We start from the raw sequence: 27,629 nt of genomic DNA on the forward strand, positions 1-27,629 counted from the left end.
TGACCTGCTTTGATTTACTCACTTAGCCGGCTGTTTTTAATAAGCACATGCAGACCCACTACCCCGAACAAAAAGCGGGACCCGGGCGACAACTTCCAGTCAGGTGGTCCCCACTCCATCTCCTTCCCGTCCCACCACCCCCATCCCCCGGCCCACACACTTGGTTCTCCCCTTTGCTTTTCTCTGCTCACTGCATCTGTGTGTGTTCCTAGGGCGTATACGTAATCTATTTTTTCATCTTATAAAAAGGGTGTCCTCCTGTCTGCAGTCTTTTTGGACATCCTGCTTTATTGCTAAGATTCATCCACGTTGCCTCTCAGTGGCTCATTCATTCTGAATCCCTCAGAAGATGCACCAGAGGGAAAGTTCTTGCCTACAGACTGGCGGGGGCGGGGGGGGGGGGGGCTCACAAGCTCGGCTTCCGGGAACAGTGCCCCGAGTGTGGCCAACCCTTCTTGTCTCCGTTGCAAGAACACCTCATATTCATGAATTTGCTGCTATTCTTTTTTAACATCCAGTTTTTTTTGTAGTCATGTCCCCCTACCATCCATAATATTTTGAGCGACTTTGAAAGAGGTTTACTTAACTTACTACTTTTCCTAAAAAGGTAACTTTGTCTTCGTGGATCTCTCTTGTATCTTTAATAATCTGTGCTTTATTAATTACACAGATTTAATAATCTGTGTTTTATTGTCTTTGCTTTTTGTCTAATTTCTTAAAAGGGAAAACTCACTCATTAATCTGGAGGCTCTTGTCTTTTCTAAGTCACAAATTTCCCTCCAAAGCACTGGGTTTTTCATATATCACAAGCTTTTGATACGTGATAGTGTAGTTTTCATTGACTTTTGAATATTTTAAAGGTTTCATGATTTCTTTTTTAAAAATTTTATTTATTTATTCATGAGACACACACACACACAGAGACAGAGAGGCAGAGACACAGAGGGAGAAGCAGGCTCCATGCAGGGAGCCCGACGTGGGACTGGATCCCGGGTCTCCAGGATCATGCCCTGGGCTGAAGGCAGTGCTAAACCGCTGAGCCTTCTGGGCTGCCCAGTTTCAGGATTTCTTTAGCTTATTTAGCAATTTAAACACTTCCAAATGTATTGGAACCATTTACCTCTTAAAAGGTCAGAGATGTGGTCCACAAATTTATTTTTAACTAGTTCCTTCTTTATGGCTTAGTATATGATCACAACTTTAATGCTCCAAGTGTGCATGGAGAGGCCAAATTGTATTCTCAGAGTGTTGCAGAGGCCTAAGTGTCCATTAGATAAAGGTTGTTAATTGTGTCATTCAGATCTTCTGTACTTGATGACCTGTTGGGCCACTCGACTTCACAGTAGTCCAGACATGTGTTCACATCTCCCACGGCGAAGACGGATCCATCAGCTCCTTTTCGTGGTTCTCACTATGCTTCCTTTACATATGCTGAGGTGATTTTACTGGGTATGTACGTGTTTAAAATGGAAATCTCTTCTTGGTGAATTTCATCTTTTATCCTCATGTAATCAGCCTTTTCATCCCTAATACTACTTTCTGTCCTGAAGTCTATTTTAGCCCGTGTCCCCACAGCTTGCTTCCGGTTAGCACCTGCCTGACAAGGCCCTTTCCATCCTTTTACTGTCCCTCGTTCACGTGCTGATAAACAGCACACATCTCTCTCTATTCATCCAAATGGCATGTCTTTTAACCAGTGCTCTGGATCATGTAATCCTCATTCTCTGTAGCTTGTTTCAGACCTTTTCACCTAGACTGGGGCTTGTCTCCCCTTGCCCGTTTCTATGCTTTCTCCAGCTGTGGAGCGAGGTAAGGTGGCGGCAGGGGGAAAGGGGTTAGAGTTGATGGAAACAAGTAGAAGCACCCAAAGTATTTAGTGAACAACAGCTCTCCCCAAGCCACAGAGAGCTCTGGATGAGGCAGAAGAAATTTCAAGAAGCATGAAAGAGGATGGAGAAGGAAGATGGGAAGGGCATGGATCCTTCCTGATGCTATTGAACCACTGTACCAACCCCGCGATTTCCCAGCGCCAGACTTCCTGCTGAAGTAGGTCAGTGTCTTCATTGCTTGAGCCACTGATAGCTACGTGATCTGAGGTGCAGCTCAAGGCATCCTGGGATGTCTGAAGAATGTGTCCACTTGGAGGATCCCGCCTTTCCGAGTTCTGGGAGCAGACAGGCCCTCAGAGTGCACCCCCAGGCAGTGCCAGCCAGCACTCGGACAGAAGACACTCCGGCAGAGGCTGCGGGCCTTTGACCCTCCCCTCCCGTCTGCCCTGTCCTCTCCCTGTCACACTGTAGCCCAGAGGCTGAGAATTCCACAAGCTAGAGCTCTCCCTGAGACTAAGGCGTGTCCCAAAATGCTAATGCCTCTGAAAGGGTCCGCACCTGAGCCTCTCCCAGGAAACAGAGGAGACTGGCTGGGGTGAGGACAGAAGGGGGGTGAAGACCTGCGGGGGGGCGTGTTTACACAGGAACTCATTGAACGGTTACCTTCATTATCTAATTTTTTTATTAAGCAAATATTTACTTAGCTCTTCCTCTGGTGCCAGGTGATATCCAAGCACTTCGAGAAAATTAATACATTTAATCCTTGCAACCACCATATGAGGTGGAAGTGCCATCACGGACCTCAGTTTACAGAGGATTTGGGGGATGCCTGGGTGGCTCAGTTGGTTGAGCACCTGCCTTCAGCCCAGGGCGTGATCCTGGAGCTCTGGGATCGAGTCCCACATCGGGCTACCTGCATGGAGCCTGCTTTTCCCTCTGCCTGTGTCTCTGCCTCTTTCTCTTTCTCTCATGGATAAAGAAAATCTTTTTTTTTTCCTTTTTCATGAATAAAGAAAATCTTAAAAAAAAAGTACAGAGGATTTGGACTAGGCACGCCAGCACCTGCTCGGGGCAGTGCTCTTAACCGTTCTGGATGCAAGGCGGCTCCGATGGTTTCAGGCAAAGCCGCACTGTGCACTGGTCGCTCCCGGGCCCCACGCCCTCTAGGGCTGCCATCCAAGGGGTAGGGGGTGGGTGGACTGGACCACCTCTGTGGCCCTGCCCTGGGACTGTGCCCATCCCAGGCGCTTTCTTCTCCAAGGGCCTCAAAAGCTCTCCCAACTAAGGGGGCAGGCTCCAAGACCTCTCTCTTCACACCAGGCCCTTGGTCACAGGCTCTAAGAGGAAGAAGGAATTCAGAAGTTGATGCAGTTAGAGCTTTGAAACTCTCTGTTTCTTCTCCCCAAAGTGCCATCCCCTTTTTCTGTCTGCCTGGCTTCAGCCTTGGTCCATAGCAGAGAGCCCTGCTCAGGGCAGAGCACAGGACATTAACCTTGACCTCTCTAGAGTGGTGGGAACTGCTGCCTGAATGAGCTAACCCAAGCTTTGCCAGGCTGCAGTCCCGACCGACTGCTGCAAATTTTTTTTTTTTTATAGAATTCCCATTATCCAATTGTCTGTGGTCCTCCACAACCTTACATGATGAGGACTATTATCCCCATTTGACAAATGAGGAAACGCAGCTCAGAAAGTGACTGGATGTCCATGGCCATCCATGGCCACGCAGCTTAAAAGTAGCCTGAGTCTAAAGTCCATATTCGTGGGCACCCAGGTTGTCTCTCATGTGGATCAGGAGCGTGCAGATCTAAGTGGGGAGCCTCCAGAGCGGGGGGCGGGGGGGGGCAACCGCAGCCACTGTCTACTGAGGCTCTGCCATATGCCCAGTGGCTTATATACATCATCAGCCGTGACTGTATATACATTATTAGTAGTACATGTTTTCCCCAGCATTTGGTACCGTCTAGTGACAACAGGTTATGCCATCACCACCCCATTTCACGGAGGATCAAACTGCAGCACCAAGAGACTGTGTATCCTCCAAGGGTACCTAGCCCTAAGCAGCAGCACAGAGACCTGACTTCAGGCCTGGCTGACCCCAGAGCAACTGGCAGGGAAAGGGCCAGGGCACCCAGGAGGTGGTCAGAGCCAGTTGGGACACATTAAGCCAGTCTTGCAGAAGGCTGACCATCTGGTCAGGGTCTCTAGGGTAGCAGGGACTACGGAATAGGTGCTCTAGCTGTTAAGAGTGTCACAGTTCCCAAAGCATTGACTGTATTTCTTCTGATTTGAAACCCTAAGAGAAAATGGAGCAGGACCTGACCTCCCTGCTCTAGCTGGGGAGCAAAGGGCCACGGAGGGGCAGCCAGGACTAAACCCACAGCACTGCCAGCCTAGCCCCGACTTCTACACACACTCCAGGTGCCCAGCGATGCCTCTCAGATGGGTGTGTCCTCTTCTTAAGTTGGGTGCAGTGCCTCATGCTGCACCAGGCTGCCCATTTGCAAAGAGGATTTGGATCATCTTAGGCTACGCTGGGCTTTTTAAATCCCTGAATGCTAAACTGAGACTTCCCGTCCCCTGCACTACTTCTCTCCATATGTACCATCCAAACCTTGTGTAAACCAAGAAAATGAGTCTCTCTTCTGAGGTAAATTTGTAAAGGCGGTACAGTGTTCTTGCCCAGATCTGGGTAAACATGGAGTCTTGAAACACAAGCTTTAATCTGGATCTAAAGTGGGAAATCTTATGCAATTCACATGCCTGTCGAGCCTCAGTTTCTGCATCTGTACAATCCTGGTGCTAGTAACGGTCAGGTAACTAAACAAATGTATGATGATGGGTTCGTTCTTTACCAATATCTGAGGGATGTACCAGATGCACAGTTGAAATCTCTGCCACCTTCCTCTGTTTTTCCGAGATGCCTGAGCCTGGCCTAGAAATAAGACCCGGAAGACAAAGTCACGTATTCTAGGGAGTCCTCAGAGCCAATCCCGTTGGCCTCACCTATTCGCACAGTATTTCCACTCTGTCCCCTTTACGGTCCACACCCCCGGGCAGCCTCCTGGAATGTTCCTGACCACTGCTTCTGATCAGGGAGCTGCTCCCTTCCTCCTGAGGATGAGTCACTACGCTGCTTGCTTGCTTGCTTTCCATTGTGCTTTTTTTAAGTTCAAAAAAAGAAATGTGTCAAATTTAAAACTCAGCACAGCACATCTATTTAAAGCACGGAGGAAGAAGCCTTTGAGCGATGTGCAGAACGTGAAGTCTTTAGAGCCTAGAAGGCCTCAGCCCCGGTCTTTCTCGTGCTTCCTAAGGCCTGGACTTGAAAGGCAGGCAGGTGCTTGCAGTCTGAGCCCTTTGGGCTGGGACGGAGAGGTAAGCCTCTGCAAGGGCGGGTGAGGGCAGGCAAAGCCTTGCCTGAAGGCAAGCCCTGGGGACGGTTTCCAGCCACTGCGCCCTTGAGGCCCACGAGACCCGGGACTGGCAGCCCCATCACCGGAAGCATCTCAGACAGAGGCAGGCCGACAGCTGTGTGCACACACCTGCATGTTTGCTCACAGCTGGTCATAGGGCCACATGGGTTTAAGGCCAGAGACTGGGGCAGAGGTTTGAGGAAGGGGACAGGAATAGCTCTCCTCAGTCACCTGCTCGCCTCTACTTTCCAGCTACCCGATTCTTGCCTCTGAACAGTTGCAGAGCAGGGGTGCTCCGGGAGGCTGCTGGCACCTCAGGACCAGTGGAGGAAGGTCTGTCACCTTGGACACCTGCTTCCTTCACTCTGCTTCCCAGACACAGTCCCCCTAGACCTGCTGTACAATGAAGCCCTCGTCCACTCTGCCCTGAGCTACCGGCCATGGCCCTGCCTCCCTCTACAGCAAACCTCTCTGGAACACACGTTTCTGAGGCAGAATTGACAGCTAGTGGATGGCCTGGTAGGCCTGTGCCGGGCATGCATTCCAGGAGGCTGCACGGTGTCCTTCCGCAGAGGTCTTCATGACAGAGAGGTGTCTTTCCATCCCACCACACCTGTCCACCTTCCTGAGTTGAGCGACGCCTGGCCCGAAGTAGGCCACAATAAATGCTTTCTGAGCAATTCATTTTTCAGAATAGTTGACATATTGCAGTAAGGCAGAGGATGCATCATGTGACTTCAGAGTTCACTGGTTCTGATTATCCCACTCCGTCTGAGAAGGCGTTTTTGCCAAAATTGCACATATGTTCCTTAAAAACACACACAGTTGTTTTCTGGTGGAACTGTTCCCTCTCCCAAACCATCAAACGCTCCGTGTGTTAGACTCCAGAACACTCTTTTGTGGTTTCAGTTCTTCTCATGCCTCAGAGAACTCTCTTGGTAACTCAAAGAGGTGGCTCTTCCTACATGGCTTTGAGGAGGGCAAGGGGGCACTGGGCTCTAGAAGGGTGATGGCGGCTTTACTTTTCCCTCGCAAGCACAGGAATCAGTGGCCAAGTCCGGGCAAACAGAAGGGATTCTGGGACCACGCAAAGTGCAGAGACACATACAGCAGATGGCAGGGACTTCAAAAGCCTAAGAGTCACCTTGAAAGATAATGGCACCAAGGGAGGGGGTGGGAGGCTTTTGTACCTTCTGACAACAGGGAAGCAGGGAAGACAAAAGCTATTTGCCAGACTTGTGTGCGTGTCTATAGAACTGAGCAATGGTTCTGCTATAATTTACATCAAGGGAGGCTGAGCCTCCTGTCGTTGTGTCCAGAAATAAATGGCATCAATCAGCTGACAAACTGTTTCTTTTGCCTCCTGATCTTCTGGTTGTTTTTTTTCCCCTTCTTTTTTCTTTTTTTTCCTTTTTTTTTTCCTTTTTTTTTCTTAAGCACACGGAACATTTAAATTCTCTCTATGCAGGCAGCCAATGTGTAACAATCTCCTTCCATTCACTAGGCCCCAGAGAAGTTCTAACTGAGCTCCTGACAGATGCCCACCCTGTGAGGCACTGGCATGACTGGGGAGACATGTCTGTCTCTGGCCCATGGCGGGGCTGGGGGTTGCCATGGGGCAAATGTGGATTCATGTGAATAGGGAGTTCCAGGCTCCGACTGCCAGGGGTGGGAAGTGGAAGGGGATCCCCATGATGCCCTCACACTTAGCCCCGTGCCAGTCTGCAGGCCTTATGTACATCTGAGAGTTGGGCAGATTTGGGGTGCATGAGGCTACATCAGTCACCCCCAGGTCACAGAGCTGGGCTGGAAGACCACTCTGACTCTGAGACTGAATCTTCGTCCTTGCTGCTGGCTTCACTTTGGGTCAAAGCCAGGGTGAGCAGCAGGTGGGGAGGCCAACAGATTTTCAATGGACGCTAAAAGAAGTGTTTGTTCCTGGCTCTGAGAAAGAATATGAGAAAGGTCAAAACTGGCCTTTCCGGCTCCGAGGAAAGCTAAAGGGAAGAGCAGCAGGGGCCACCGGCCGTGCTCTCGTGGCGTGGAAACCCAGCCTGCCGGGGCCAGGCTGCTGGCGGCACGGGGCCTCTGTCATCCCCCTCAAGCATCTGCTCCTTTCTGTGGCGTGGGCCTCAGCTGCTGGTGAAAGGGATCAAGCCTCAGAAGCCTGTTCTTCTTCTTTGAAGCTGACAGCTTGATGCCTGTGGAAACGCGATACTATTTCAGGATTTCATTTGAAAGAGGCTTCAAAAGAGTGAATCGAAGGCTCCGCGGAATTGCTTATTATGGCTCTCCTCCCGGGCCGCAGCTCAGTTGGTGAGCCCAAACACGGCCTCCGTGGTTTGTGCACGTCATCCACAGGCAGGTGATGTTCTAAATTAGCATCTGGCTCATTCTGGAGGGCTGTAACTCTTCTTGAGCTTTCTCCCAAGAAGCAACCAGGACTTTGACAGCTTGTGCCTTGCTTGCATGGTCTGTGTTCGAAATGATCCTCCAGGAAGCCGATCAGGTGAACTACATGAGCCTCGTCCAATATTAAGCACGGCTTAAAGACACTAAAAATAAAGGTCATGAAAAGGCTTCTCTAAAACCAGGGTGGCTGTGACCACCTCCCGGCCCCAGCCCCTCAGAGGCACAGGGGAGCAGCGGCCTTGCGGGCACGACGGGGCTGGGCAGGCAGCGCGGGGGAAGCGTGGCGCGGGGCCACGCCATGTGCCGTGTGGGCAGGAGCCGGAGGCCAGGCCGCCTGTGCGGTCTCTGAGCTCGGCACCGACGCCAGCGCTCCGGGCAGGGCCTGCCATCCGGCCCACGCGGCCCTGTCTCTCTGACGCCGCCCCCGCCACACTAAAGCACGCTCATCTTTTCACACCAGCCTTCCTTGCCGGGCCGAGGTCCTTGAGCGCCGAGTCACGTCTCCTGTATTTTTGTGTTCCCACACCTGGCACAGAAAGTGTGCAACATGTGCTGACATTAATAGGGAAGGGAAAGGAGAAGGGGAGGAGAAGTCCACGGGAGCAGAAACTGCCAGATTCCGGGGTTTTCCTGGATGGCACTCCCCCCGTGCCCCAGCCAGGAAAGTACTGTGGCTTCAAGAATTGGAAACAAAAGTCTCCAGGTCTCAGGTGCACGGTGCGTGTACACCATGGAGCCCAGCCTCCGGGCACTGAGCTGTGTTACTTGGCTGTCTCTCCCTTGGGCTCAGCCCGAAGAGAGGTTCTTCAGCAGGAAGCATCAGGAACACAAGGCCACCCTGCTTCTCCTGCTTCAGGAAAAATGATCGATACTGCTTGATTCTGATGGGCACCGGGCACCTCTGTGTCCCCTCCAAGCAGCCAGAGCATCAGCTTTCTCCACCTTCACATAAACTTCTGAGCCAATGATCCACTGGGCATGTTACCACTTCAGAGGCACAGTCGTCACACATCTACTCTGTCACCCTCCAGCTGCTGCAGCTCACCACTTAACCGCCAGGGGACGGCTTGCCCTCTGAAGTCCAGTATTCAAACTCTTCCCTGTCGCCTCCCCCCCACCCCAAGGTAAGATGGTGCCCAGAGAGAAACTCCATTCAGCGGAACATTGGCCAAAGACCGTGAGGCTCTGTCCTGTGAGGCTAGGTCCTTGCTCGACATTCCAGGCCTCTGGGCACACCTGCCTGAAAGCCAAGAGTGATTCCAGGGGAAGGGCTCGAGTCGCCAACCTGGCTCTGTGCTAAGACCAGAAGCATCATCTGTGCAGGAGCACACCATGCATCTAGCACCTCTATTCTCCTCATGTGGCTCCCCTGAGTGCAGGGGGGAGGTACTGCTCGTCTGCCAGGGTGGTCACCCCAAGCGGGGGTAGGGGGGACAGGCCTTCCTGAGGGACTCCCTGCTGCTCCAGCCCTAAAATAACAGTTGGCCCAGCCCTAAGAGCTGGCACCTCCCCTGCCTTTTTGTGTGTGTGCTATATTCCAAAAGATGTGTGATTTTTTTTTATAAGGCAGAAGAAATCTCTAATTCATAAGAAGCCAGGATAAAATCCTTGAAGACCGCAAGCCAAAGTTAACTGCAAGCAATTTTCTAAATCTCAAAAAAAAAAAAAAAAAAAAAAAAAAGCAATTTTCTAAATCTCGGCAAGAGAGGACTCTGTTACACAAAGGTAGCTATGCCACTAAAACAAGAGGCCTAGAAAGAAAGCAAGGAACAAGAAAACCAAACTTCCACAGAATGAGTTGTTCTATTTGGTAAACAGTCTGGTCCACAGAGAGACTGTATCCCGTTAGGATGTCCCCTTTGTCAAGGTCCACTCCTGCTGCTGGAAGGATCTTCCCATCTTCAGATGTGGCACTAGCACATCTGACTGAGTGCGGTCACTCAGCAAGAGCCAATTTAGGCTGGCTTCTCCATTCACACTGCACTCGAAAGAGACTAATTTCCAATTCCTCTTCAGACTCCGAGAGCAGATGTTGCGGCAAATGTTACAGCGAAGCGAACCCAGACAGCGATCCCGTGGCACTCCCTGGGGCGCACAGGACTCCTCGGCTCGTGCTATGGCTTGGACAGACACTGGTTTCAGGTCTACTGCTGCCCCCTCCTCCCTGCCAGGGTTTCTGATGGGACATGCTTTTGTATCAACACAGGGGATCTTGGAGAACAGGAGAATGTTCCCAACGAGGCTAGGGGGCAAGTGACAGCCTCAGAGCACTGAGGCCCTATTGCATCTGGCAGCCTGAATTGGGCAGCAGCTCCTGCAAATGAGAAGCCACTGCCTTCGTTAGGTAGGTCATCGTCCCATAAGCCCCACTTGGAGCACTGTCATAAAAGAAGTGGCAAATGCCCGTGGCTTGGTCTTTCTCCAGGGTGTCTGTGGCGCCAAGTGACATCTGCAGCAGGAAAAGACCAAGGCAAAGAATGAACAGAGTTCTCTCTCTGACCCTGGGATTGACTGGACATGCTAGAAGCCAGGGTGTCGGGGACCAGCAGCCCCCAGAGAAGGGCTCTAAGCCCAAGGACAGGAGCCAAGAGTGCCCGGGGAGGACACCCAGCCTCTCCTCCAGGTACTATGCCATGCTCCCGCATGTCCTAGTCTGCAGCGCGATATTGACCCTGTAAGAAGACAGCTCCTCCTACCTGACTGCTGGGCGCAGGGTAAGTGATTTGTCTACCAGGGTCACACCCATAGCAAGAGTGGTGTTCACACTACAACCATTGCCAACACGAGTCTATCCATTTCCAAAGATCTTTAGATTTCCCAAGTGGCCACTGTGCCATTTTCTAACCAAATGGTTGACATTTTTTCAGCATCTGTGATGCCATTTTCTTTGAGAATATTCTTTCCTATTGGACACAGAATCCTCAGCCTCGGCAGAGATAAATGCCAGCCAACCTGCTACCTTGCTTCTGTCCCCACCTTGGCTGGGGTGGGGGGTGTGAGTGGGCAGGCCTGGGCACCCACCTGGTCCTGCAGAAACAGCTGGTTGGCCATCTGCACGATCTGGTCCACGTGGATGATGCCTCCGATGCTGTTCATGTCGGTGTCTGAGAGCAACGTCAGCACCATGATGGCCTCCACCAGCAGCTGCCGGTACTCGGGCTGTGGCACGCGGTTCAGCACCGCCTCGACGTGGACGGCAAACTTGATCTCCTGTGGGGTCATCTGTCAAAGGCACCAGCGAGGGGTCAAGAGGGAGCCGAGGCCCACCAGCACTGCTGGCTACCAGCACTGGCCACAGCACCCACCGGGCTTGGCTCAAGTGCTGCCTCCTTTTTGGCCACCTTCTTGATTCCACCAGCCAGAACCCTCGGGAGCAGATGGCCGAGGACCTCGCAGTGGGGGTGAGCTGGCCTTGTCCTAGCTTGATTTACCTACCCACTAGACTGGGACATCTAGGGGACAGGGCCCTTTGCTCATTCCTCTTTCTCCATCATCACTCCCTGTGGCATATAGCACTGGGTCTTGGGCGGGGTAAAAACTAAAAACCCCATTGGTAAAGAATGAATAGGGGAAAGGAAACCAGAAAGATGACTGTTCTCGACAGAGGGGTTGGAGGAGGCTGCACAAGGGTCCAATGTGTGTGGCGTGCAGTTTTGCTCTTCTCTCTTCAGAGTGCTTTAAAGGGCAAATGTAAAGCTCTTGACAGTCAGATATGTGGTTTCTGAGGGGACAAAGAAAAGGTGATGCTAACAAATGTGGGAAACAACCTTGGCAAATTGTGAGGGTGAAGTGGCTAAAGAGATGGGCCTACAAATGGCCTGTCTGGTTGTAGCACACTTGGAAGAAGTGGGAGCGGTTGGAGCCCACGACATAAAGCACTTGGGGGAGACCCGCAGTAGGTGGGCGCCGGGGTCTTCCCATCATACCTCTCTCGTCGTTGAGGATGGAAGCACGTAGCCATCGATGGACAGACCGTGGCACTGGAGGCAGAACACACATAGGACAGTTCAGTCAGATTCCAGAGCCTGATTAGTAAGTGTGCACACACGTTCGCACACGTTCAAGTCACTCTGCTCTGGAAACCTGCATGAAGGCTGAACACGCCAGACGGTCAGAGTTATTTTTAGAGAGCTTGTTCTCACTGCCCACAGGCTGTGTTTTCGATGGAGCAATTCTAGGGAAGCAGCAGGCATCTTTTAGATCTTGCACGAACAATGCCCCAGGGAGCTGCTGGGTCCTCCTCTGTGGAAGCTCTGTATTACACTTGGCAACCAGGCCCTGGCGGCTGTGAGGCCCCCTTTGGTGCCATATAAAGGGAGATTTTCATGGCTCCTGCTGGCGAAGTGATACTTCTGTGCCTTTGCAGGCATCTATTTTTGAGATTACTATAATAAGCACCAATCACAAAAGACGCGAGCACATGCACAGACATGCACACGCACGCCCGTGTATATAAATATCAAGCGCCGGCTCAACACAAAATGCTGTTTTTTCATAATAAGAGTGTCTTGGTATTGAACTACAAGAAGTCTAGATGGAAGCGTATGATGCCCCAGGAAGAGTGGGGAGATTTTCTAGGAAGTTCATTCTAGTCTAATTGGCTGCCTTCTAAATCCCCGTGCCCTGGCGGGCTGAGGACAGAGAGACAGCAAATGCCCGCGCCTCCTGAGCAGAGGTGGAGAAAGGAGGAGCAGAGGCTTGTGGGTGCTGAGGGCTCTGCTACCATGTGGGGACAAGCTGCCAGACGACAGGGACCATTCTGACGTCCCCATGCTAGCCCCATGAAGACCTCAGCCCCACAAAGCAGAGATGCTAAACCTCCCTAATGGACCAAGGGCCCTTGCCACAGAAATAAAACGGCTGGGAGGTGCTAGGGCTTTGGGAAGGGGGTTGTAGTATGTGCTCATTTGGGATTACTATCCTCTCCTCTCCTACTGTGAAATGAACTAACAAAAATAGTTTTAAGAAAAAAAAATAGTTTTAAGAAAAAAATCGGTCCTGCCCATGGTTCTTTATTTGCATCAAAGCTTTTAACTGAGGCGGTCCGCGCCTGGGTGTAAGGAAAGACCAGCTGGGGCAGGACCCAGGGGGACACACAAGTGCTCTGGGGCAGGTGCCACAGGGAGCCAGGCATCCAGCAAGTGCAGAGCAAAGGGGTGTGGCTTCTGCCGGTGCCCCCTCCTCGGTCACAGGCACAGACAGGCTCTGCGGTGTTCCCGTGTGGCCAGTGAGGCCTGTGGCTTCCCTGACCTCTGCTAATATCTTCACATCCCCAGGCAGCTGTCTCATAGCCACAGGCATAGGGGGCAGCCAGCTAAGGGGAGTGGCTCTGGGGTCCCCATTCTCTAGGTGGAGAGGCAGAGGCAGCCCAGGTGCATGGGGATTGTGCCTCAGGGCACCTGGGACCTGAAACGGTGCCCTGCAGATAGGAGGGTGTCACTGAAAGGTACAGACAGCGCACCTGCCTGAACGTGCAGGAGGCTAAGGCCTAGGGTTGCCATTCCAGGTTGCCTCTGTCACAGTGCTGTCATCTGAAGCCTTCTCTGCCTTCTACAGCTCTCATCTATCTTCTTTCCTATGTCCCTGAAATATATGTCAAAGGTGGTCCCACAAAACTTGGGCTGCCACTTGATCTAACTTGCTGTGGTTTCAGCCAGCAGCTTTCACCCGGGACAATTTGCTGCCCAGGGGACACTTGGCAACGTCTGGAGATAGTTTGGGTTGTCACAACCATGGGTGAGAGTGGGGGTGCTACAGGCATCTAGCGGGTGGAGGCTAGGGATGTTGCTTGACGTCCCACAACACATGGAAGAGCTTCCACAAAAAAGAACTACCCGGTCCTGAGTGTCAGTGGTGCCAAACATCAGTGGTGAAGAAACCCTGCTCTAGGCTGGGGGCTCCCTGAGCTTGGGGAGCTGTACGTCTGCTTGCTCTGCAGCCGCCTGTTTCCTGACACCTGCAGGAGCCACCGTGCCTCCTAAAGGAATTAAAGGGGAGGGTTCATTTCCCTAGGAGTGCGTGCCCACCCGGTGACAAGGCCAGTGGAATGCAGTAGAGTGGCCAAGCTTACTACCTTCTGAAGGATCTTCCACACCCTCTGGTAGAATCCCACGGGGACCCTGTTGATGGCTCCATCCAGCCTTCTTCTGCGAAGCCACTGGCCCTGGCGCTCCCCCCAGCCGATGTGGTGGCCACCCGAGTCTGACGATGATGTGCCCGTGGGCGAGGACGGGGTGCTGGACCTCTGCAAGACAGACCACGTAGGGCCTTCAGAAACCTCGGAGCCATGCCCCATGGGGCTGCGGGCCACCGTGAGGGATGCCTCAGCAAATTCATCAAAACACAGACCAACTGCCCAGAAAGGACCAGAGTTCCCTGATTGGTCTGGCCATTTCTTGAAACTGGATTAATTCTTTTCTGTACGGGTTCGGTTACTGATCTCCTTTGTATACCCCTCCTAGCCCTGCAGCAAAGGACCTCGACCTGACAGGGGAGGCCAAGCAGGCGAGAGTGCCGCCCCCGGAGCCAGGCTGTGACTCCCTACTCAACACCCCCGCATCAGTCGCAACACTAGCTCTGGGCCTCACCTTCACCCATACAACGGGGCACCATCAGACCTGCTGCAGGGAGCCGGGAGTGCTCCCTGAAAGAAGATACAGAAAACCCTGAAAGCACGCCTGGCTTGCAGTAAGTGCGCACGGGCCTCAGCTGTCCCTCCCAAGGCCTTCTGGCATTGCTGTAGGAGGGCCTGGAGAGTGAGCCCAGGCTCTCAGAGTATGTGGGCCTTTCAGAGGCGCTCCAGCCCAGGCAGAGAAACGCTGAAGTGCCCACTTGACTTCTATGGTGCCCCAGAGAAGCAGTGGGCACCTCCCTGCATTGCAGATGCTGCAGACAATGCAACACGTCACATGGAGGAAGGGGGAGACGGGTTGTTCTGGAGCCAAAGAAAAAAAGTAAAGGCTGGGAATCCTTATTTAGTAGTGGGGCCTCAGAGATGACGACATATCCACCAGTCCCTCTGAATCACTTTCTGTTTGTTCTCAGCACAAGGCTCCATCCTGACCAGGGGGGCCAATGGCGGCCTCCGAGAGGGAGCATCCGCTTTGCTGAAGCAGAGGGAGCACGCGTCATCCCATCCCCACCTCCTGGCCTGAGGCTGGCCGGATTCTGGCCTTCGTGAGCCAAGTGCTGGGGCAGGGCCAGCAGTTCTGCTTCTGGCCTCCAGAGTCAGCAGGCCCGCCCACGACTGCAGATGCAGCGCAGAGAGGCTCCCGGTGGGGGCCTGGAGCGGGGCCTTCAAGCCAAGCTGGCCTCCCCACAGCAGAGCTCACAGCCCGCTTCCTGCCAAGGGGTGGATTCTAACCCGCCCATGTACAGGGCAGTAGAGGGTAACTTTCATCCTTCCACGTTACCTCGTCCTGAACTATCTGGTACCTTCGTTTCTCAATGCACAGCAACACACTTAAAGGTTTCAAAATGAAATCTGAATGGTAGGCATGCTAGCAGGGCAGGAGGCAGGAGTCTTCCCTATGTACTCATTTTGACTTCATCGGATCTTATTTTGAAGAGGCTGTTAGGCTGGGTTATTCCATCGGGCTCATTACTGCCATTTAAATACGGCAACAATTAGATACAAATAAAAGTAATTACAGCCACACTCATCAATGACTCAGCTGGTTTTCTCCTTCTAGTTTCAAGAGGAAGATTAAGACTTGCTTCTGCAATTAGAATATTTCCTACTCCTCCACTTGATCTGGGGCCTCACGCCAAGCCAGGGCGTTATGAGTACAAGGTGCTCAGCAGCACGTGCAGGCAGTGGCTTGCCACCACAGCTCAGAAGAAAGGCACAGAACCAATGCTTCGAAGGTTCCAGAAGCTCCTGGACAAACAAAGCTCAATTCAAGAACTTCTGGGCTTTCCTTCTAGACCCTCTTCACAATGACAGTCAAACTAAAACACTTAAACCTGTTCAACTCTGTGGGAGGTAGGGATGAGGTGGGTGCACGAGAAGGGCAACAAGAGGATTCAGACACCACAAACAAGGAGGCGGTGAGGACAGTCGGGATGCGTGGTTTACCGCAGACTTGGAGGAATGCGCACTGCTGGACATGGCCTGGCTCACAGAAAACAGCTACAAAACAAAGAGAGTCCACTCAGTCATGTGCAGTGACACCAAAGGACGCCAGCAGAGAGGAGGCACATAGAACACCATGGAAAACCCCGCGAAAAGAAGGTGCAGAGGAGGCAGCCAGACAGAGGTTCTCACTCACCGTCCAGGCAAACAGCCCCAGACACCAGCCAGTGCAGAGCTCAGTGCTCCGTGCAACGGAGGACTTGGGAAATGCTCTTTCACAGGAGTATGAAATACGTTATCTATCCTAAGCCAATGTGGAGGGGCCTCATTGAATTAGGACACCATTTATTTTCCAAAGTCAGAGCCACAAAATGCTAATCTTTTAAGTGAAGAGGTGCAAAAATCTGTAGAGATCAATAAAATACCTACCCATAACCAGCATTTAGGATCTGGCACCTACTGGCGTTACATAGATATTTGTTAAATGAACAAATAAGGGCAGGCTGATAACTTTTGGCCAAACAAGTATTTTCTCAGCTAAAAATTTATAATGTATCCTTAACTTGCATGGAGATAGTACCTGAGCACAGACTGTGCACCTGTGGTGTTCTTGCAAAAGTGAGTAGAAATTTACAACGCCAAGGCATCTATAAAATTTTAGACAGAGAATAATACATTTCCTTGATGTAAGTAGCCAAATATAAAGCTTGTACTGGCTGAATCAAAACCTATCAAATTAGATCATTTTGTTCCCATAACATTGCAAGGACATATTAAATGGAGGCAGAAGGAGCCACCCATGCTCACCCATAGTGAGCCATGATCGGGGTATGGTGCCACCGAGTGGCTAGCAAAGGAAGATGTTTGGAAAGTTGGCTCCTGACTTGGAAAGAGCCTAAAGCAGCATCAGAGACAACAGAGAGAAGCTGCATGTCACTCTACAACTCCTCTACACTCTCTGTCACAGGACATGAAATCATCAGGAATGTGCTAACTTTCTGGAGGGAAGGAGAGGATGCATGTCCCGAAGGTGCTCTCAAAGAACAGTTTCCTTACATGGTTTTCCTTCCAGGGTTAAATTCCCCCAGGCAATCTGGGGACAGGACTAGCAGTGTTTTTTCTATTCATCTACTCAATGGCCATGTTTTACTTTTCCCTCTTTACTTTCTTTTTGAACAAAAACTCCTGCCAAGGCAGAGCCCAGAACCATCTCTCACAAAGCATCCTATAAAACCCAAGAGCCTGAGAAATGGGTTTTTCAAAGGTGCGTGGTAAGGCTACCTCTCTTGGTCTGCCTATCCCCGGGGCGGCCTGCCACAGCCCAAGGGGTCACCTCCACCCGGGGGGATCTGATGGGCAAAACCATTCCCTGTGCCATCACTCTCCATATTCACCACCTTGCTTTCCACATTCAAGCCAGAAAGAACATGAAGTACACACGTGAGGGACGAAACAAGACAATGTTTCACCTGGTCATCAGCACTAAATCGCCTAGTCATCTGAAAGTAAAAATACATCAGGACATAAACAAAAGCCAGTTTCAAATCAAGGATGCCCTACTTTTGTCACCCTCTAGAAAATCCAGGGAAGTGTTGGCTCAACTGCTGGGTGTGACCCAGGAGCACCTCATGGACTCAATTTACTGAGGCATCATTTGAAATGGAGAAGATAATCTGAGTACATTTGTCACTCAACTCACGGTCAGAAGGAAACTCTCCTTCCTCCTATAGATCAATCCAATCTTAGCACCGTCCCAGGGGTCACTGCAGAAGGAATTTACTGTGAAACAAAAAGTGAACCAAGAAAAGAGACACCTGCTGCTGATGGCAAACACAGGTATCGTGAGCATTCCATTCTGTTTCTACAATCTTTTTGCTATTTCATCTGAAGGACACATTTCACAGAGAGATGATTCAGTTACATTTTGCACGACTTTATTTTTGGAATAGCTGTGGCCCACCACCAAGAAAGTGTGGTTCTCAGCAGCAGACACAAACACAGGTAAGGGGGTTTTCTGCAATGTTCACATAATTCTTAGATATCTGTGTAGGGTGTGTTCAGATCTCAGGACAGAAGGGAGCTCACATCCTCTACAAAGAGCACCCTGCATGTCCTGGGTTTCTAGCACTTTCTGAGGTGAGCCCAGGTATGAAAAGCACTTCTTTCCAGGCACTGCCACCGAGTCTTGTCTTACCTGTTTCATCTCGCTCCTCAGTCTGTTAATGCCACTCCTCTCGGTTTTGGTGACTCCAGTGTGTCCCACTTCGTGAATAGAGATGGCAGGGCTGGATGTAGAGGAATGGATAGGTCGCACTGGAGGGGAAACACACACACATGTAGTTCTCAGAAACTATTAGCATCCACCCTGAGGGAGGAATACGTGCCATGTGCTTATTTTTAATCCACATCTATCTTTCCCACTTGATTATAAACTCTCTTAGAAGACAGCCTCATCTGCCCAGGCCAGTGCTCTGTTTCCAGCATCTGGAACAGCGCCTGCTACACAGCACAGGCTCCATTAGCTTTCTGAATTAGTGGGTGAAAAAGTGAACGTCACTTAAGCAGCATGGAGAAAAACAGAGCGGCCATAAAACCCTTTAATGAATTAGTTGGTTTTTTAAAAAATAATTTCTTCTCCAAAAGCACATCTTCCTTGTAGAAAACTGAGACCACCCAACTAAGGGACCTTGGGGCCGGACCTTCCCTTCTTCCGGGGAAGTCCTGGGAGAACAAGCTGAGGGCTGCCGGTGGAGGAGGCATGGCTGCCCAAGAATCCATGTGCTTCTGACAGCAGAAGTAGCAGGGAGGCCTCCATCACCTCACTTTCAACCTGCTGCAGTAGCCTCTGAACTCAGGTCTGTGTGCACCCCATGAACCAGTTCTCTGGGCTTCGGTCACAGCAATCATAAAAGGCAAGTGTGATCATGTCACTACACACTTGGAGTCCTTCCAGGCCTGCCTCTGCCTTCAGGAGAAAGCCCTCTCGACTTGAGTCCCACCTGCCCCTCTTAGCTCTGCACTCCTAGGCCAGCTACATGGTGCTGGGCATTTGTACATGCTGTCCCTTCCCATCCCTTCTGCTTGCAATTAGACATATTTATAGCTTTCAAGTGACATTATTCTGTTCTCAATTTTGTAAGCATCTATAGCTTTAGATCTAATAACAAATTTTTAGTCATTATCTGTCAAACCACATATATTATTTTGATGAGCAGAACACATAAAATATTTATCTTGCATATTTACGTTTCAAGGGCTGTGCATTTGAATAGAACTGAAAATTACTTTTGGAAAAGGATCTCAAGCACTCCTCCTTCAGGAAAGGAGAAAAGCGACCAAAACACATCTGATTGCACCATGCTGTCTTTGTTTGCTGGCTGGTGCACGCTCTGGAGAAAAATAACGAAGTACCCAGTGTCCCTCTTATTAAATAAAAAGAATGACAGCCTACACCGCATTTCTTTGGCTTGATGAAATAAATTCACCAATGTATCTGCAAATCATTTTGCTGTATTATGATGGGAGAAATGGTAATTGCTTCAATTATAATTAGGGAGCATTTGAGAACAGAATTCCACCAGGACTCGGGTGATTATATTTCCTAGCACAGCAAACAAGGTTCTGGTACAGATCAAAACTGAGTGAGCGAGATGGAGTGAAGCAAGCTCAGCAAGAACATGCCAGGAGGGTGTAGAGGACTCTGCTCCCCTAAAGGGTATTGGGGGTCTGCTTGAGAGTGCTTCTACCAAACCAAAGGTGGGGCACTCAGGTGACTGGAAAAAGCCCTCTCGTCTCAACACCCTGGTCATATCCTGCCCTCCTCACACATGTGCACAAGTGAGGGTGGGAGGAGGGAGGTGGCAAGCCAGGGTGCAGAGGGGTGCATGCCATAACCACATGCGACTACTCTCAGTCGGCCTATGAGGGGTCACAGAGGTCTACAAGCAGAGGTCTCTGTAAAGCAAGGACCCTCCCCTGTAGAGTCTGTCCATGATTGCAGCTCCAGGAGACCCTGGGCATACCTGTCTCGCCCCTTTGGCCCCCCACAATGGTGAACCGAGCATTGACTTACTGCTTCTTTCAACGCCAAACTCCTTTCCACTCAGAATATGGTGCAGGAGGTTTTTCATGTCGAAAGGGCTGAGATTCATCAAACTTTCAGAAGCTTCTTCTCCTACAAATACACACCTTCTAAGTATCTCCGACAGCTGCTGGCATGTTGAGTCTGGCAGGCCTCGGGGAGATGGCGACAAAGGCTACCGCGGCAGGTCTCCCTGCTTGGGATGACCTCACTACTGTTTCAGGGCGGAACTGTGCTGCTCCTCGGTGATTCCAAATATGGTTTAAATTGTGTATTTTCTTAACACTCAGACACATAATTTTTCACACCGATGATTCCCAATGCTGGAATGTGGCTCCTAGTCGATTTACATATTTACACTGGTAGAAGTGTTATGAAATGGAGGATGACCTCTCACCGCAGGGGGATACTGAAGGAACTTAGCTGTCAGGAGCAGAGCACGAGACCCTAGTGCCTCATTCTCCCTGACGTATGAAATTCAGCACCCTGTGCTAGCTGCCTTGGCCAAGTGACACAGAAATGAGAGAACCTGGTAAAGCATGAGCACTTGCAAAGGCTCAGAAGCCCTGATTCCAGAATACTTGGGTAGGCCCCCAGTGGGGCAGGGTGGGAGGAGTGGGAACCCCGCCCCCCCCTCGCCGCCGCCGAAGGCCTGCCTGTGCGCACCGTACCTGAGCAGTTCAGGCTCCGTGCCAGCTCTGTGGCCATCACCTGAATGATCAGTCCGATCCGGAGTCTGAGCATCTCCACGAAGAGGCTGGGCTGCGCCCTGACATACATGGCCAGGTAAACCACAATCTCCTGATGCAGACACGGGGAGACAGCGTTTCAGGGGCTGGTGGTGGAGAGGCCCCTGCACTGGGACTGAGGCATGGCCCTGCCCCTCCCTCTGCCCCTGACCTGTGTGAGGACAGCGATGCTGATGTCCTGCCCACTGGCTTCGTAGATGAGCTTTGTAAGCTCCTCCGGGGGCAGGGGCCTAGGAAGGAACATAAAGATACAAACACCATGAAAGATACCTAAGAGTGGTACTTCCTCACCCTCTACAGAAGGGCCTTATTTTCCTGCTGGGAGCTCCTGAGCGACTGTGTTTTTAAAAAGATCCTCTTTCCTGGGGCACGGGTGGCTCACTCAGTTGAGCATCCAACCCCTGATTTCAGCTCAGGTCATGGTCTCAGGGTTGTGGAATCAAGCCCTACATAGGGCTCCCTGCTCAATGTGGAGTCTGCTTGTCCCTCTCCTTCTGCTCCCTGCTCCCTGCCCCTGCCCCGCTTGTGTTCTCTCTCTCTTAGCTAAATAAATTAAATCTGAAAAAAGGGCCCTTTCCTGAATGGTGGATGGCACACCTATAAATGTAAGGCCACTAGAATGAAGACTTACGCAGAGATGGTCTTCTCCCGGGGCTCTGGTGGCAGGCCCACCGTGAGCTGTTTCTGGTGCGACAGCAGGTCTGTGCAGGCCTACTCGTGTAGGAAAAAGGATGCGGACCACGGCAACAGCCGGAGGGTGGAGGAGGCAGAGAAGAGAAAAGCCAACAGGGAAGTGTCACCACCAAGACGACAGATTTACCTTTACAAGCTTTATGACCCATGCTGCCATTTATTTGAAAATTCATATATAGACCCCAGACTGAGCCACCCAAGCAGGGCTGGGGCCCTGTGAGCTCTGTGGCCTGGGTATTCAATGCCCACCCACTGTAGTAAACACACTGCATCCCCAGCTATTCCACAAGGGAGATGAGCTGTCCTGAGTCCTAAGATAGCAGTGTTAAGGGTTCATGACCACATTACAGTCTTAAGTTGCCAGTTTCCCCATTATTTACACACAGTAAACACCATCACCTTACCATAACATTGAATTCTACTGTCTTAGAGAGCAGTTCTGGATTCTGCAGGGCCTCAGGGTTAAAATGTTAATCATGATTATATTGCAGATGTGCAGAAATAAGAACGCTCTGTTTAAAGGTGGCAGGCCACAAAGCATTTTCATTTTATTTCTTGGTAAAAACCCTTTCTGCAGCTAAAAAGGAACAAAACTAATCAACTTGAATTTCATTTCCTTTGCTTGCCCTCCAAGAACAGTGTGAGGTCAGGAGAGGAGGGCCTATTCCATCTGTGTATTGGATAACCGATTTCCTTTACAAATATGAGCTACTTGCCTCCAGCTTTTCTAACAGAAAGAGGGCACGGGCTCTTCTAGGGGCTAGAAAGAACAAACGGACTGCCCGAGTGCACTTGCTCTGACCTCTGCCAGGACCTCTACTTTCTTCCTGAGCAGGCCAGAGATGTAGCGAATCAAACCCCACTCCTGGTTCAAGCCAGCTTTCCCGTAGAGCTCGCTGAGGAGGCTGTGAACTGTGACCCCGTGTTGTCCGGAAAGATTTGTGTCCCAGCTGGGGCCTCTGTCAAGAGATAGAAAACTCCAGAAGTATGGCCTGGAAGGCTTACAAGTCAGATTCTCTTGCAGCAGAGCTCACTTGGCAGGGAGGGAAATGAATCACTGTACATTCTGCCAAGTTCTGGGGGCCCTCCCGGTGCCTCTGAGTCTCACTGAGAGGGTTCCATCTTACCACAGCATCCCTTATGTCTATTTCAAACAGAAGCCTAACATCAGGAAGCAGTGAGATCCTGGCCTCATTCAGCCTTCTCGTCCCAGGAGACTAGCACTAGTAGACAGGGAAGGGGATAGAAGTCTGTTCATGGTGACCCTGGGGAATTTGGGGAAATCGTGACCTGGTTTACTGGAAGGCCAAGAAAACTCAAATAGAATCAAGGAGAATGGAACAAGCTCAAGCTAGGGAAGACCATAAACTTACTTTATCACATACAGAATGTACAGAATGTCTGCTTGGTCCTGTAGGTTTGCACAGTCTTTCAGCTGCTCCACCAGCTTCTCACAGTCCACATCACCATGGTCATCTCTGGGCCACAGGAAGTCCTCATCAGGGGCCTAGACACACAAAAGCCAAAAAAAGCAGGGGAGAGGGGCTGAGTGTGTGAACTCTCAGAAGACCAGGAAGTAGCATAGCAGCGGGGCTTGGAACTCTGTACTGCTGGGCTCCAGGGTTTCAGGGACTCTTCTGTAACTTTTTATTTATATGTTTACTATTTCTGATCAGTGAATCACTCTGTTACTTGATGTTTGCAAGAGACTAGGCTGAACAGGTTAAATTATGTGTAAGTAACTCAGAACTTCCAATCCCCCAAAACTTACACATTGAAAAGTTGAAAAAAAGGTGAAAATGAACCCATGGGCGCTAGAACGCAGGCTAGAGGATACCACTGGAGTGGAGGGAACGAGGCAACTGGGAGAGCACAAAGAGTGGTCCCTGACACTGGTCACCTGCTTCCATCTTTCTCTATATAGGTTGGGCTGCAATAAAATATCTTTTTTTTTAGATTTTTATTTATTTATTCATGAGAGACACACAGAGAGAGGCAGAGATATAGGCAGAGGGAGAAGCAGGCTCCATGCAGGGAGCCCGATGTGGGGCTCAATCCTGGGACTCTAAGATCATGCCCTGGGCTGAAGGCAGGCGCCAAACCGCTAAGCCACCCAGGGTTCCCCATAAAATATCCATTTGAAAGCAAAACAAACACAAAAAGTATGTAAGTTTTAAACAACCTATAATTGAGGCTAGGTTAAAATATTCTCCAGTAGATATTGAATCCTTATATTCATGTGAGAGAAAATCAAGGGAGACTTCTAGATAAAACAAATTATGGGAACCAGTGGGGAACACCCTGAGATTATACTTTCCTTAGGGATCTTTTTCTAGTTTTGTACCCTGCTCTGCAAATGGCCTGGCCTTGGCTGGCTGGCACAGACAGGGCAGGGCTAGGCAGTGAGCTAGCTTGCTTCCTCTAGCATGACAGATTCTGATGAGCAGGTGGAAAGGCAGTAGCCTTTTCCTACATGCAAAATATAAAGGTTTGCATCACATGCATTGTACATAAGGACACAAGGCAGACTGCAGACAACTAAGTGAGTGGGTTCCCACTGAAATCCAGAACTTCCCATCCCCAAAGTCCTGGATATCAAAAAATATACTCTTTCAAGTTCAACCACATGAAAGAGTTCTTGGGACCATGCCAGCACTGAAGAACATCACACTTAAAAAACAAAAAAGTGATTCTAAATACTTTACCTTTTTTAGGAGTGGCTGAGGAGAATCAACAAGATTCAGTGACTTGCGGTGAGCACTCAGAACTTTAGTTGGCAAAGTCATGGGAACAACTGGAAAACAAGAGAAGCAAGCAAGGCCATTGGAGGAGGAAGAGGAGGAGGAGGATACTTCTTTTGAGAGGTATGGCGGCTACTCCTTACCCAATACAAACCAACTAAAGGAGTCGTTATTTATTTAGCTTAATTAATTTCGGAAAGAATTTACCATGTAGCCACATCACGTGCTAAATCTGGGAACAGGAAATGAGCAGGACATGGATCTTGCTTTACTTAAGGAGCAGAATTTCCCTTTTCCCTCCTGGAATTCCAGGGAACTGACATAGCATCTGAGGACTGAAAGGAGCCTTAGAAATGACTCAGGTGGACCTATGTCTTTCAGATGAGGAAACTGAGAACCCGGGAAGGAAGAGCATGTGGCCAAGGTCACTGGCCTTCTGGTAACTGAGGCGTCCAGTTCCCAGGAGTGCGGCGTGCATTTCACTTTGCCAGGGCCAGCTGCTGGAGCTTCTGGTGTTGAACCACCTTTGGATGCTATCATTATCAGTACTTATTCATCAAGCCATCTGTGTCTTCCAGGCTAGATCATATCATCTTGGGAAAATAGGAGGCTTTCAAAATAGAGATGGGGCATATTTAAAAGGCATTTATGGACCTCCAGGCTATACTAATAAAGGAAACACACATTTTAATTTTAATTCCTCTCAAATCCCCCCTTAACTTGGCAGAAAATAATTTTTTTTTTAAAAGACAAATCCTCAAGAATAGGGAAAAGTGGGAGAGAAGACAACAGTAGTGACATTTTGGAAGCAGGAAAACGGATGAATGAAAGATAACAGACTAAGCAGACAGAAGGCAACAAAACCCCAAGTCTGCAGTGAGAACAGCCAGTCAGGTTTAGGTCAGAGAATCCTTAGAAGTTTCAGGAGCTTGCTGCAATATACACCTCTGGAATTGGGGGGTCCGGAAGGGGTCCAGAAATAAGGAAGACTGGAGAGAAGCTGTGCAAGAAGCAGTGAGCTCCCTAGACATCTTCCTCCAATCCGTACAACTTGGCAGCCGCCTTGCTCCTCCTGACAGAAGACTAGAGGGCCTGTGGAAGAGAGTGAATGCGAGAGGTGGGGTGTGTGGCATGTCCACAGTCCTCGGGTGGAGTTAAGTGACCATACAGCTCCAAGCGACCGACCCTGACCTGTCAAAAAGGAGATCGCAAAAGAGATCGTAGAGTAGCTCTGGGAAATCTACCCAGCCTACACTCATCCATCACCCACACCCCACCTCCATGCTTAGAGACTCGCAGAGGTGAGCAGATAACCAAGGAACACCCAGCATTTGAGGAAAGATTCTAATGTGGAAGACTGAAACCAGAGGGGGAAAAGTTGACTTGGGGGACCTGGAAACCACTTAGTGAGAAGAAAATGTAAAAACTAAACCCTAAAGCCCCACTGTTAATATTCTTACAGTAGTAAGACATTGAATTGCATGCACAAAACAAGAATAAACGCACTTCAGAGAACAAAGGCTGAAAACATAATAGCAAAAGTAAAAAACCTCATTTGAGGGAGTGGAATAAAAAGTTGAGGCAGTTGCCCTCAGAACAGAGCAAAAGACAAAAGAGAAACGCTAAAGACTTCTCCAGGAGGTTACCACTGGAATCAGAGAGTACCAGAAAGAGAGAGAGCAGAGTAAATGTAGGGAAGGAAATGCATCAAGAAGTTTTTCAGAAAAACTTTACAGGACAAAACATAAATTTCCAGATTGAAAGGGTACATGGAGCATCCACACAACGGATGAAAATATACCCTAATCTAGGCACATCACTGAAATTTCACAACCTGGGAGCAGAGAAGATTCTAAAAAAATTTCAAAGAGAAAAATAGTTTATGTTGAAGGATCAAGTATCAGAATGGGATTAGATTTCTCAATAGCAACACGAGTAGCAAAAAGACAGTGAAGCAATGCTTTCAAAATTCTGATAAAAAATTGGTTTTCAATCTTGAATTCTATAACCAAACTCTGAACTGGATATAACAAATATTTGTAGATATTTTCAGACTCGCAAGGTCTTGACAATTATCCCCACCATATACTATTTCTCAGGAAACTACTGGATGTCTTGACCAAAATAAGATAGTAGGCTAAGAAAGAGGAAAAGTAGAGACACAGAAAACAGGAAAGTCAACCCAGGAGACAAGGAAGTCTCAGGAAACTCCAGGATGATGGTAAGGAAAGATCCCAGGATAAAGTCGGCAACCCAGACATGGAGGTAACCAGGCAAAAGGGGCAGTGAACTTCAGAAACAAGCAGGCTGAGGGTTGGCATTGCTGTGCCTGCCCTCTTCCATCATACCAGTTTTTTAAACCTTCTCAAACTGCTCTAGAATGTGTTCCACCAAAGGAAGAAATCAAGGAAGAGGAACATGCTAGATTCAAGAAATAGGGAGGCCAACTGAAGAGATAAGCAAACGAGATTCCAAAGATTATAGTAAAGAGAAGTCTCAGGATGACAGGTATGCAATAAGGCCTAGAGCACTATCAACCCAGACAGAAGGAGACCTGTGGATTTAGCAGTGTAACTGAGAAACTCCTGGATATGACTGACCTTGTGGAAATTTGCACTGTGGGCCATGGGGAAGTATAGAGAGGAAGAAAAGCAAATGAAAAGATAGAGCAACTTCTGATAAAGTTAATAGTATTATTGACTTTTAAATTTAATAGTATTAATTTCAGAAAAACCAAAAAATAAAAATAATCACAGTACTCTATAATGCTCAGTCCAGAATAATATTTGCACACACACAATAATATAAAAAGCGAATAGTGATTTAACTAAACTTTAATATCGCGATATCACGAGGTTATAGGAAGTGAAGTAGAGGCGTGGTGATTAAAGACAGCTAAATCCTCATTCACCTAGGAAGAAGCCAACAGATGCTGAATAAAGTTGACACATCCAAAGAGAGCAAGATACACACATTATTTTAGAAAAAGAGATACGTAAATGCCAGAAGAAACAACTGAAAGTTGAAAGTGGAGTGGTCACCTCTATGTAGAAGGACTGGGTCAGTGGGGAGGGGAAGGATGAGTTGGGAAACCTCTGCATTTTGTTGTCTTCTTGAATTCTCTGACTTTTAAATTATGCTCATGTGCTACTCTGAAAAGTTATTTTAGCAGGCAGAAAAGAATTAATAACGCACATGGAATTTCCAAACCCTTTGCCTTTGCCATCACAGAAAGTATATCCCGAGTGGAGTGGATGGCGCTGAAAACATGGCTGTCTTCTGTCTTCTTACAAAGAGGGGGCAGATAGCACTTCAAGGATGTGCTTTGTAGGAGGTGGTTGATATATTGGTCGAGTTCATCTTCGCCTTCTGTAACTGGACAAGCAAGAGAAAGAGCCAGTGAAAGCAAGCTGCAGAAATATCCTCCACGCATCCCAGTGACTGAGGGTAGCATGTGGCGCTGAGGATATTTAGTGGGAGGCAATGTTGCCATACAGGTATTTGCACCTCCAGTCCCAGAGGATAAAGAAATTTACATAGATAATATATGTGTTTTTATTTATTTATTTAATTTTTTTTATTGGAGTTCAATTTGCCAACATATAGCATAACAACCAGTGCTCATCCAGCCAAGTTG

At 49.5% G+C, this 27,629-nt stretch overlaps 1 protein-coding gene across 2 annotated transcripts in view; it reads right to left on the reverse strand.

Annotated features, from left to right (window-relative positions):
* Positions 1 to 9,438: 9,438 nt before the first annotated feature.
* PHKA2 (phosphorylase kinase regulatory subunit alpha 2) overlaps positions 9,439 to 27,629 on the reverse strand; it is a 75,859-nt gene continuing 57,668 nt past the window's right edge. The window contains exons 19-33 of one of the 2 annotated variants that reach the window (XM_025997490.2): positions 27,188 to 27,367; positions 23,957 to 24,045; positions 22,625 to 22,758; positions 22,054 to 22,210; positions 21,190 to 21,269; positions 20,710 to 20,788; positions 20,481 to 20,610; positions 19,801 to 19,902; positions 17,923 to 18,041; positions 17,198 to 17,227; positions 15,732 to 15,785; positions 13,728 to 13,898; positions 11,581 to 11,634; positions 10,676 to 10,876; positions 9,439 to 10,103 (exon numbers count right to left, since the gene is read on the reverse strand). In XM_025997490.2, coding sequence (XP_025853275.1) covers positions 9,933 to 10,103; positions 10,676 to 10,876; positions 11,581 to 11,634; positions 13,728 to 13,898; positions 15,732 to 15,785; positions 17,198 to 17,227; positions 17,923 to 18,041; positions 19,801 to 19,902; positions 20,481 to 20,610; positions 20,710 to 20,788; positions 21,190 to 21,269; positions 22,054 to 22,210; positions 22,625 to 22,758; positions 23,957 to 24,045; positions 27,188 to 27,367 — 1,751 coding nt within the window. In that variant the 3' untranslated portion in view covers positions 9,439 to 9,932. The remainder of the gene's footprint in view (positions 10,104 to 10,675; positions 10,877 to 11,580; positions 11,635 to 13,727; positions 13,899 to 15,731; positions 15,786 to 17,197; positions 17,228 to 17,922; positions 18,042 to 19,800; positions 19,903 to 20,480; positions 20,611 to 20,709; positions 20,789 to 21,189; positions 21,270 to 22,053; positions 22,211 to 22,624; positions 22,759 to 23,956; positions 24,046 to 27,187; positions 27,368 to 27,629) is intronic. The other variant, XM_025997492.2, reaches the window with a different exon arrangement.

Source organism: Vulpes vulpes, chromosome X (assembly GCF_048418805.1).
Source record: "Vulpes vulpes isolate BD-2025 chromosome X, VulVul3, whole genome shotgun sequence".
In the NCBI taxonomy this organism is placed as follows: domain Eukaryota; kingdom Metazoa; phylum Chordata; class Mammalia; order Carnivora; family Canidae; genus Vulpes; species Vulpes vulpes.